Source organism: Amphibalanus amphitrite, unplaced genomic scaffold (genome assembly GCF_019059575.1).
Source record: "Amphibalanus amphitrite isolate SeventyFive unplaced genomic scaffold, NRLGWU_Aamphi_draft 000060F_arrow, whole genome shotgun sequence".
NCBI classification, from domain to species: Eukaryota; Metazoa; Arthropoda; class Thecostraca; order Balanomorpha; family Balanidae; genus Amphibalanus; species Amphibalanus amphitrite.
In genome coordinates, this window is record NW_024881556.1 from 1,279,068 (window position 1) to 1,291,054 (window position 11,987).

Consider the following 11,987-nt stretch of genomic DNA (forward strand, 5'->3'; position numbering starts at 1 on the left):
ACCTGGTGGGCCCCTGATCAGTTGAAAGCCTCTGGTCATCTGAGAGGCCCTGATTACCTACCTGAAGGTCCCTGATCACTTGGATTCAGTGACATAGCCAGGGAGCGAGGGACACGTTCCCGTTCTCGGGTTTAGGGTTCCGTCGAGCCCGAGGGACCCTGTGGCGCCAATTGGTGGCAGAGGGTCCACGCTGGCCGCGCTTAAACTCGGAAGGACACCAGAGGGATTGTGAGAGCACGTTATGGGCTCCTATGTAGCCAGTAGCCACACTTATCTATATCTCCATAAAGGCCCAATATGCCGGTTTCTGAAAGACCTTGCCGGCCAATGAGGGATCACCTGCAATGGCTCCACATCCGTATGTGATAGCCCACGGCCCGTAAAGGCTGAAACAGACTCTTTCCGTGTTCAGGAAATCGCATGCGAGAGCCTATAAAAATACATTTTAATTCGTCTCGCATCAATCGCTTGCGGGAGGTCAGTGGGGGAAACTGTGGTCAAATCTTCTATTTTTGGAAGCCTTCCATTTTTGGAAGGACCTTCCATAAATGGGTATGCATTTTCTAAAAATGGAAGGCTTCCAAAATTGGAAGGTCTAATCTCAGTGTTCCCAACTGTGATTCACATTCTTTGATTTAAGTTACGGCCTTTTTAAATGTGTAACATTAATAGTTGATTTTGCCATTTATGATCATTGATATAAGGAGAAGCAGCAGTGCTAGTGTTGGTAATACAGGCATGCTATGTCAATGTACATAGTGATATAATAGCATGGTGTCCTGGCGCACTGCTCTCTTTTTCTACTTCTAGAGGACACATAGAAATTCAGAAGAGAAAACAGCTGGTCAATAACCAACCAGGAGGAACACAGCTATAGCCCTGACAAAAAATGGTTTAAATTAAACTTACTATTCCTCATATAAATTGAAGATTCATGCTCCTTCGATAGAAAGTAACACGAAAAACGGCGCAGCAACGCCTATTTAATTCGTCCCATATTCCGGAAAAAACATTGAAAAATGACGAGACCTCCACCCAAATGTTTGGCAAAAGCCTTAAAAAATTGAAATCAACCACACAATATGCTAATAAATGCAGAAAACGGCAACAAATACAAGTTTTACTCGCCACTACACTCCCGAAACCGCCGCACTCTGTCCAGACAATTCCGCACTGTAAATAAAGTCGGCGGTATCGAACAAGCATGGCCCGTCACTAAAGTACTTTTAAGGATATTTACTTTTCGTTTTTGATGCTTTTTGCTTACAAAATGTTTGATAAAGTCTTATAAAACCATCGTTTGTCGGTAAATTTTTGTCAATTTTCCACGACTCATTACTTTGAAAAATTACTTAAAATACATCCACGCTAGGATTTAGGCATCCACGCTAGATTATGGACACTTCACTATGGCGAATAGAAAGCGACCAGGGGCGATAGTCGCATTTGCCTCATGTTCGGCGGAAATCGGTAAGTTCCAACATATGCGCAACATTTTCTATATTTGGGTACGATGATGTCGTCAGCGTACCCATTTTTGGAAGGTGCGTACCCATATATAGAAAATCCTTCCAAAAATGGAAGGCTTTCTAAAAATGGAAGATTTGACCACAGTTTCCCCGACTGAGGTGCGTGCGATTGATGCGAGCGTGCTTCCATGTATTTGAATAGGCTCTCGCATGCGATTTCCTGACTGCGGAAAGAGTCTGTTTCAGGCGTTTCTGAAGGCCCCCACAACGGCACCTGCGAGGCCCATCACGCCACCTCTAAGGGCCCCACACCAGCGCTTCTTAGGGCCCACATCGGCGGCTCTGAAAGTCCCCACACCGGCATCTCTCGTTGGCCACGTACCTATCTGTGATCCTGAGGGCCTTTCACCAGCCTCTGAGTGTCCTTGCCGGCCTATGAAGGACCACTTTACACTTTCAGGCCACTTTTCAGGGCCATAAACATGTCAATGATGATGAACCAGTGTCTCTGAGCCCTAAGACCCCGCAACGGCGCCTCTCAAAACCCCACACCAGCGCATCTGACGGCCTTTCACCGGCACTTCTGAGCGCACCACATACTGGTGACTCTGAGGAGCTCGCTCGCTCGTAAAATACTATGCACATACGGCACACTCCTCCGGAAAAAATGATATTTTACTTGCCAATTTTCCACATTTTCTCATGCAAAGACCGTTTTAAAGAGACCCGTCTGCCAGTGAAACCGGACCCACCGTGCCCCCCTCCCATCGAAAGGTTCTGGATTACGTCCCTGCCTGAGCTGACCCTGGGCCCCCGGGTGACTCGCGGGCTCCTTCAAGAGCAGGTAACCCCCTCTAGGGAGAAATCATGGGTACGTGTCTGACGTACATCGTACATAGTCCTGTTGATTTGATTCATCGGTTCAACATTTGTCACCGACGAAATGAACTGCCCTGTTGTTCTTCTCTTTCGTTTTTACATTTGACAGCCAAGCGTGATCTATCGCAGTACTGGTCGTGCCCCGTGAGCCTGGACCAGCTCTTGTGTTAGTTTCTCGTCTCATGTTCTAATTGCCTACAATATGTCACTCGCGCTATCGCTTCACACTTGACGGCTGAGCGTGCTCGCCGCGCACCGTATCCTTTTACCGAACGTGCTGCGTGAGCCTTTTCGGACCTTTCTCACCAGTTTCCAGTGTCGCTTTCTGAGTGTTTTTAGATGTACAACCTAATTGTTCTCTTTGTGCCCGCGGCGGCTCCTCGAGTCGCTGCGGGCAGTCTCCACTTGAACGCCACCGAGTACAGTCCTCGGTGGCGGTGCGCGGCTCCACCGGCGCCCCGAAGTGCGCCGGTGTCAGTGAAGTGACGGAATCGTGCACCGTGCACGATTCCGACGGCACCCCCAGCGGGCTGCCAGAGTGAACGGCATCCCTAGCGGATTGCCGCAGTGAACAGGCACCCCCAGCGGGTTGCTACAGTGAACGGGCACCCCTAGTGGGCTGCCAAAGTGAACGCCACTGAGCGCGTAGCTCAGTGGCAGCGCGCGATTTCGCCGGCGCCCCGACGCGCGCCGGCGTATCGCGCTTGAATCCGACGGCGCCCCCGTCCGCGGCGGCGCCGGAGTTGTCCGCCTCGGCGGACAACAGTGACCATCGACAGTGCTAGTGTGTTTCCTGGTCTACCTGTCTACTCTGCGTTCTTCAATTTCACCCTCGTCTACCGTTCATCATCATCTATCGTCCGGAATTCTTCAATACATTCATCAAAATTCATCTACGTTTTTCCTCCGCTACAATAAATGTCCCGGCCTCCACCAGAGGCACGACAAGGTCGGCGACATTTAATGGTCCTCCGGGCCGGATCAGGCCAGAAGAAAACAGAAGCGGAGGAAACTTCATCGAAAATGGAAAAAGAAGGGAAACCGCAAAGTGAAGGCGCTGTCGGCGGAGTTCCTGTGACGAAAGAAAGGGAAGAAACCATGGAGACTTCGACGCTGCAGCAGCCGCGCCCTGACTCACAGCTGGGTCACGGCCCAGCCCGCCGCGCGTCGTCTCGGGTGAGCTCCAGTTCGTCAGCCTCCGGCGCAGCTGCTGAGGCTCAGATCACGGCGCGAAAAAAGGCTCTGCATGTGAAACAGTTGGAAAAACGACTGGAGATGGAGCGACAAGAAGCGGAGCTGAAGCGGCAGCAAGCGGAGCTGAAGCGGCAGCAAGAGGAGATGAAGCACCAAGAAGATGAAGTAAGAGGACGACGTGAGCTGCAAATCGCCAAAGATGAAGCGGAACAAGCTGAGCTGCAGGGGCGGAGAATTGTCATAATCCCAGGGGGTGCTTTTCTAGCACCTGGCGAATGGAAGCGTCAAATTCTTGCGTAGAAAAGCACATATAGATACGTTTTCCCAGCAGCATCACTCTCCTCGCGACTTACGCAAAGCAGTCTGTGTCTCAGACCTATTTTAAGCACCCCTGGAGCACTATTATATGGCGACTTTTGAATTTCAGGGGGTGCTCGAGCACCCCCAAAACCCCTAATTCTCCACCCCTGCTGAGCTGGAGGCACAACTTCGAAGTCAGATCGAAGGTGACCAGCTGAACGCCGAAAGAAGGGATGACTTTTTGGGAGAGAATATCAACACCGATCCACCACAAGACGTAGAAGACGAGCGAGGGAGACAGCAGACAGTGGCGAGATTCCTACAACCTCAGCTATCATTCAATGACCCCGTCCCAGCTAGCCTGGTCCCAGCTAGCCCCCAACGGAGCAGACAGTCATGGATCGATGAACTCCCCAATGACCAAACACCGGCGCAGCCCGCAATGCGACCATCGGTGCACGCATCTGCGTTTGCGAAAAGTATACCGAAACTCCAGCTTCCGGTGTACACAGGAGACTCCTCAGAATGGCCGCAGTGGATCGGCCTGTTCCACGCGCTCGTCCACAATCAACCGTCGCTCAGTGATGCGGAGCGAATGGCCCATCTACAGGCAGCTGTGGCGGGAAAGGCGAGGCAGGCGATCGCGGGCATGCTGTATGACGGAGCCCTGTACAACCAAGCCCTCAGGACCTTACAAGACCGCTTTGGCCAGAGTGGTGAGGTAATTAATGCCCATCTCAATGCCATCTTCAGCGCAGATGCACCTTCAGAGGACAATCCATCATCGCTAGAGAACTTTCAAGCCACTGTGCACTGCGCCGTACAGATTCTGCAGTCGCAGGGCTATGAAGCAGACCTCATCAGCACTCAAAATCTCCGCCGCGCTGTCTCAAAGCTGCCACCGTATCTGCGCAGAGAATGGGCAAAGGTGACGCTACAGCTGCAGCCCAAAGAGCCCACCTTGATGGATTTGGACACGTGGCTGGAAGAACAGGTGAAAGTGGCTCTTCTCTGCACCCCAGATGCCGTGAAAAGTTCGCACAGGAAGGAATCAGCAGCGAGGCGAGCCGCCCATGCCACCGGAGCGTCGGCCGCCGTGCCGCTGAAACTGTCTTGTGTGAAATGTGGAGGAGCGCACATCCTCAACCACTGTGACAGTTTCAAATCGCTTGAGAAGAGCGAAAGAATGATGTTTGTGCTTTCTAAAGGTCTGTGCATGGCGTGCCTAGACAGAGGACACATCATGCGTCAATGCACGCGCACCAGGACCTGCGGTTTAGACGGGTGTCGGCAGCGCCATAACCGCCTTCTCCACGGCGCGGCGCGTGTGAACGCCGCCGCCCAGGCGCCCTCGCCGGCGGCCGGCACCAGTCGGGAAACCCGAGAAAAGGAAAACAAACGAGAGAGGGAGCCAGAACGGGGAGGAGAGCAGACGCGTGTGGTGGCCGCCTCAGTCTGCTACGGCGGCCATGAAACCGGAGCACTGCTGCAGGTGGTCCCCGTGACGGTGTATCTGAAAAACTCTCCCCATCAGACATTCGCCCTCCTCGACCCCGGGGCAGAGACGTCCTTTTTAACAGACTCGCTTCTGGACAAAATGGACAAGAAAGACAAGACTGAAAAACTGAACCTGAGAACCGTTGACGGTATCAAAGAACGACCAGCAGCTCGTGTCTCTCTCCAAATCTCAGCCATCGGCGACCAGGCAAAAATAACGGTTCCAGAAGCCTGGTCGATTCCTGAACTGGAAGTCAACCGACCGCGAGTGACGCACGAGCAGCTGCAGAAAATGAAACACCTAAAGGATCTCGAGATCCCAGACTGCACCGATGGGGAGGTTGAGCTCCTACTGGGAGCAAATGTCGTCGAGGCCATTATCCAGCGTGAAGTGAGAGTGGGGCAGCCCGGCCAGCCGATAGCTGTTCGAACGGCGTTCGGCTGGGCGCTGACCGGGCTGATGACACATCTGGCTCCGGCAGCCACTCGCCTGGCAATGTTCATAAGAAAGGACAGCGTCTCCCCAGAGTCTGAGTTTGAGGCAATGCTCAGGGAGTGGTGGAGTACAGAGTCATTCGGAACCAAGTACGAAAAGAGTGTGACGCAATCAATCGAAGACAAACGAGCTCAGCAGATTCTGGAGGAAACAACCACCAAAGTGTCGAACCACCGATACCAAACAGGACTTCTGTGGAAGAAAGACGACATCAAATTGCCGGACAACAAAGAAATGGCAACCAGGCGTCTGATAAGCACCGAAAAACGGTTGAAACAAAACCCAGAAAAGGCTAAAGCCTACAAAACCACGATCGAGTCCTACCTGGAAAAGGGGTACGCCAGAAAACTGACTGCAGAAGAAGCAGCCGAGACAGCAAACCGCTGGTATCTCCCACACCACTCAGTCAGCAACCCGAACAAGCCCCGGAAATTCCGCGTGGTCTTCGATGCCGCTGCACAGGTGCGAGGTATCTCACTCAACAACCAGCTGCTCGCCGGGCCAGACCTGCTGAAAAATCTGACCGGCGTCTTGCTACGATTCCGTGAAAAGGGTGTGGCCTTAGTAGCGGATATCCAAGAAATGTATCACCAGGTGAAAATCATCAAGCAGGACAGATCGGCCCAAAGCTTCCTCTGGCGAGACCTAAACGACGGACAAGAACCAGATGTCTACGAAATGCAAGTCGCCATATTTGGGGCCAAATCGTCGCCAGCGTCCGCTAACTTCGTGCTGCGCAAAACAATCACCGATCACGCTGCAGAAGTCGAACTGGATCAAGAAACTACATCCGCGCTTCACAACAGTTTCTATATGGACGACTTCCTCCATTCAGAACAAACCGTGTCAGCTGCTCGCGCAGTGAGAAAGGGTGTCACTGATCTGCTATCAAAGGGTGGCTTCCGGCTCGTGAAATGGATGAGCAATTCGCGCGAGGTGCTGGGCAGTATCCCACCTGAGGAGCAGGCTCACCCCGAGCTCGACTTTTACGGCACTCATCTCCCTGCCGAAGGAGCCCTGGGTGTTGTATGGGACGCTGAACGAGACTCGCTGAGTTTCCGGTTTCGAGACAGTGAGACGCAGGCGACCAGACGAGGAGCGCTCAGGAGAACTGCGGCTATCTTCGACCCCATGAGGATCGCCGTTCCGTATCAGATCACAGTGAAGGCTCTGAAGGAGAAACTCTGGATGCTACGACACATCCGGAGCCGATGGAAGAAAGAAGAAATCCCAGAACCTGGCACACCGAAAGGACTCTGGCCCTTGGCTCGGGTAACAGAGCTCCTGCCAGGACCGGACGGACGAGTGCGCGCTGTACGACTCGTCACTGCGAATGGAGCGACCTATACACGACTGGTCACTGAAGGTCGCCGTCCTTGAAGAAGCAGACCAGCAGAAGTGAACGGGTTCGTCGCTATAACCATTATTCCTACATCCTGTCAGCTGTAGTTCGACCGTGCTCCTACTGACCCACTGAGCCTGGCCTTTAGACCATTTCTGAAACTTCTCTCACCCTCCGTCCCGTGGAGCAGACACCAAACTCGCCGAGATTTATGTCTTTTCCTGTGTTCCCCTCTAGCCCGGCTCGCCACATGGACCGCTTTCCCCTCCCCCGTCCGCGCAGCCGGCCATTAGGCGCGCGTGACATCTGGAGGTGGGGGAGCTCAGCTGAGTGGCGCGTGCCGCGCTGCCGGTTGACACTGACCTTGAGTACCGAGGGAAACTGAGGCGACGAAGGACCCTGCTGACCTACTGAGAGCAGCGTCCGATCAGCTGACTGCTGGAAGGACAACACATCAGCTGCTCTGGTGAACAACAACCGAAACCGGCAACAGCCGTGTGAACAATCGCGTTGTGTTTCTGGTGTAGCCGAACACTGCGCACCGGAGACTGGCGTCAGAAGTGACGAAGTGACGCGACCAGTGGACTAATGTGCAGCTGACCAGGGACGAGGTCTAGTACAGTGAACAATCGTGAAGGTGCCGAAAGCGTTTACCTTCGTTATGTTTTAGTACTAATTGATATAGGTAGTGTACCATGAATCTGTATAGGTGCTTGTGTAGTTTTAGGAAGAACTCGCGAGAACCTGCGTAGCGAAGTTGTGAATCTCGTGAATGTACAGAATGTTCCGTCGGTGTTCAGTGATTGTGTGATCTCCCGTCTTAAGTCGATCACAGGGGAGGAGTGTGTCACCGACGAAATGAACTGCCCTGTTGTTCTTCTCTTTCGTTTTTACATTTGACAGCCAAGCGTGATCTATCGCAGTACTGGTCGTGCCCCGTGAGCCTGGACCAGCTCTTGTGTTAGTTTCTCGTCTCATGTTCTAATTGCCTACAATATGTCACTCGCGCTATCGCTTCACACTTGACGGCTGAGCGTGCTCGCCGCGCACCGTATCCTTTTACCGAACGTGCTGCGTGAGCCTTTTCGGACCTTTCTCACCAGTTTCCAGTGTCGCTTTCTGAGTGTTTTTAGATGTACAACCTAATTGTTCTCTTTGTGCCCGCGGCGGCTCCTCGAGTCGCTGCGGGCAGTCTCCACTTGAACGCCACCGAGTACAGTCCTCGGTGGCGGTGCGCGGCTCCACCGGCGCCCCGAAGTGCGCCGGTGTCAGTGAAGTGACGGAATCGTGCACCGTGCACGATTCCGACGGCACCCCCAGCGGGCTGCCAGAGTGAACGGCATCCCTAGCGGATTGCCGCAGTGAACAGGCACCCCCAGCGGGTTGCTACAGTGAACGGGCACCCCTAGTGGGCTGCCAAAGTGAACGCCACTGAGCGCGTAGCTCAGTGGCAGCGCGCGATTTCGCCGGCGCCCCGACGCGCGCCGGCGTATCGCGCTTGAATCCGACGGCGCCCCCGTCCGCGGCGGCGCCGGAGTTGTCCGCCTCGGCGGACAACAGTGACCATCGACAGTGCTAGTGTGTTTCCTGGTCTACCTGTCTACTCTGCGTTCTTCAATTTCACCCTCGTCTACCGTTCATCATCATCTATCGTCCGGAATTCTTCAATACATTCATCAAAATTCATCTACGTTTTTCCTCCGCTACAATAAATGTCCCGGCCTCCACCAGAGGCACGACAAGGTCGGCGACAACATTGAATATAAGTTATTGAAGCTGGACCACTTGTCTGTGATCTCGCACTTTACCTATCAGATATAATGACATTTCATGTCGATGTGCCTAAATAAATATGCGAATATACGTGGAAAAGGAGTGCTGATCCCGCTCCTACACATCTGGGCCAAACAGTGACCGGCCCTGCTTCTAGCCAGCCGGGGCCGGTCGGCCGGCCGGTAGTCAGTCGCTGCCCGGGGCTGATTTCTGAGGGACTTGCAACCATGCTTATTAGTGGAATATTTAACGTAATAACTAGGTTGATTAGGTGAATTTACCGTCTCTGAGTCGCATTTGAATGAAACATGCCAGTGTAAAAAAATTAAAAAAACATTGTAGATGTTTTAGAAATTCAGCTGGTACCGAAATGCATAACGGTTTTACCATGCATTGACAAAAGCCCAGGCTTCAAGCCAACCAAAATATAACCCCGTTGGCCGTATTTTTTTTGGGGGGGGGGCATCGGCATGGGGGGGGGGGCACTTCGCAGGCCGTGCCCCACTGTCCCTCCCGGCTCCCATTCAAAAATCCTGTGTGCGCGCCTGGTTATGAGCGTGTGTAAACACAAAATTTTGATTGCCGCGTTTCACTCCCGCGTGGGCCGATCCCGCTTCAGCCGGCGACATTTGAGTGATGCTTATAACCAGAAGCGGCGGAACACCTTTAATTAAGTAGGGGGGGGGGGGCACTGCCGACTTTTGGTCCATTCTTTCCATGCAACGCCCATATGTAAGGCTAATGTTAAAATGCCAAAATCAAAGGGGGGCACGGTGCCCCGGTGCCCTCCCCGTTCCGCCGCCTATGCTGCCATATTTAATGTTGGATTAACTAGAAAATCACCATATGTACATACTCACAAATGTATGTTCTTTTGTATAGTGAGAGAAAAAAAGGAAATCGGTCGGTAACTTTTTGAGTTATCGGCGTGTAAACGCAAAAAAGTCGCTCATATGGCAGATTTGACCACATTTGATCTCATTTGACCTTGAAGATTGACCTAGGGTCATGAAATTCACACACAACAGAGTTTCCCAGGGCCCCCACCTACCTTCCAAATTTCGTCTTTCTAGCTCCAGTGGGAGCTGAGATCTTAGGGGAGCGGATGTCGCCCCCCCCCCCCTTCCACTGGGCGTAGTACCTACTCGCAACCCTTCCACTGCGCGTGTTAGAACAAACTTTTTTCAAAGAAAAGTTCTTTTGTTTCCGTTTGATGTCGAAAAAAACGCAAATTTTCGCCGATATCGGCTCGAGGGAGGGGGCATTAGCCCCAAACATCCCCGCTGGATCCGACAGTGTCACCGACAGTGGTCACTGGTCAGGCAGCGAGTCAGGTCCCGGCGTACCGGCGCCGTGGCTCCGCTCCGCTGCCGCGACCGTGTCAGGTGGCGGGCCGCGGCCGGCGTATATTCGAATCCAGTATGAGTAGAGCACGGGTCCCGAAAAATTATTCAGAAACTAGAGAAATTCTCGCGGGGCAAGACGTCTGTCAAACTAGAAGCGAGCAGCGAGCAGCGAGTCCAGCAGCGAGAAACGGGCCATCCCGATTTAGCTGAAAATTAGCTCACAGAGCCTTCTCAGCACGCTGATTCCGAAAATCATGGTCTCTAGGGTGGGAATCTTTACCGTTCTCGAGATAGAACCCTCTAAAGTTCTTACCACCCATGACCGGGCCATCCCCATTTGGCTGAAAATTTGCTCACAGAGCCTTCTCAGCACGCTGATTCCGAATATCATGGTCCCTAGGGTGGGATTCTTTACCGTTCTCGAGATAGAACCCTCTAAAGCTCTTACCACCCATGACCGGGCCATCCCGATTTGACTGGGATGGCCCGGTCGATTTGACAGACCATGATTTTCGGAATCAGCGTGCTGAGAAGGCTCTGTGAGAAAATTTTCAACCAAATCAGGATGGCCCGGTCATGGGTGTCGAACTCTTTAGAGGGTTCTATCTCGAGAAGGGTAAAGATTCCCACCCTAGAGACTATGATTTTCGGAATCAGCGTGCTTAGAAGGCTCTGTGAGCAAATTTTCAGCCAAATCGGGATGGCCCGGTCTTTGGTGTCGAAAACTTAGAGGGTTCTATCCCTAGAACGGTACCTAAAGATTTCCACCCTAGAGACCATGATTTTCGGAATCAGCGTGCTGAGAAGGCTCTGTGAGCTAATTTTCAGCTAAATCGGGATGGCCCGTTTCTCGCTGGTGGACTCGCTGCTCGCTGCTCACTGCTAGTTTGACAGACGTCTTGCCCCGCGAGAATTTCTCTAGTTTCTGAAGAATTTTTCGGGACCCATGCTCTACTCATACTGGATTCGAATATACGCGGCCGCGGCGCCCAGTGTAGTTGTGAGTGCGGCCGTCAGGTGGCGGGCCGCGGCGCTGAGTGTAGTTGTGACTGCGGCCGACAGGTGGCGGGCCGTCGGCGCTCCCCGCCAAGTACCACACCGTTCTGCGACCGCCGGCTAGGAAGAGCGGCTCGCTGCGGCTGGCCCGCTCACCTATCCAGTGGAGGTCGCTGTTCCGCAGCAGGAGCAGACAGTCGCGCCCCGACAGAGACATCTCGCTAGCGGTAAGATATGGAGTAGAGTGGAAACAGGAGCATCTCGCTGGCGGTAAGATACCTATGGGGTAGAGACTAGAGTGGACAAGGGCATTTCGCTGACGGTAAGACACGGGATTTATGGCTGGTAGTGTGGCCGGTTAGTGCCTTTCTGCCACCTGTCATCTGCTCGCTGACCCGTCGTCTGATCGCTGACCCCGTCGTCTGATCGCTGACCCGTCGTCTGATCGCTGACCCGTCGTCTGATCGCAGACCGGGCGTTTGACTCGCCAGGGCCGCGCACTGACCGAGTCAGACCTCAGGGACGGCCGAGCGGACGGCGGCCGCAGCCACGGCCTGCGCTCGGCACGCTCCTACGAGTCACTGGTGCCATTGAGGGTCTGCCACCGCAGCTCACTGGTGAGGGGCCGGGACAGAGGGCACGCAGTGTTCGTGTGTGGGGGGGGGGCAGAGGGCGAGTGACTGCTCCGGCTGGTG

At 53.5% G+C, this 11,987-nt stretch overlaps 1 protein-coding gene across 1 annotated transcript in view; it reads left to right on the plus strand.

The window, feature by feature from the left end:
• The window catches only part of LOC122378499 (rho GTPase-activating protein 33-like), a 162,572-nt gene that overhangs the window by 146,842 nt on the left and 3,743 nt on the right, over positions 1 to 11,987 (plus strand). The window contains exons 9-10 of the mRNA XM_043359610.1: positions 11,359 to 11,519; positions 11,763 to 11,909. Coding sequence (XP_043215545.1) covers positions 11,359 to 11,519; positions 11,763 to 11,909 — 308 coding nt within the window. The remainder of the gene's footprint in view (positions 1 to 11,358; positions 11,520 to 11,762; positions 11,910 to 11,987) is intronic.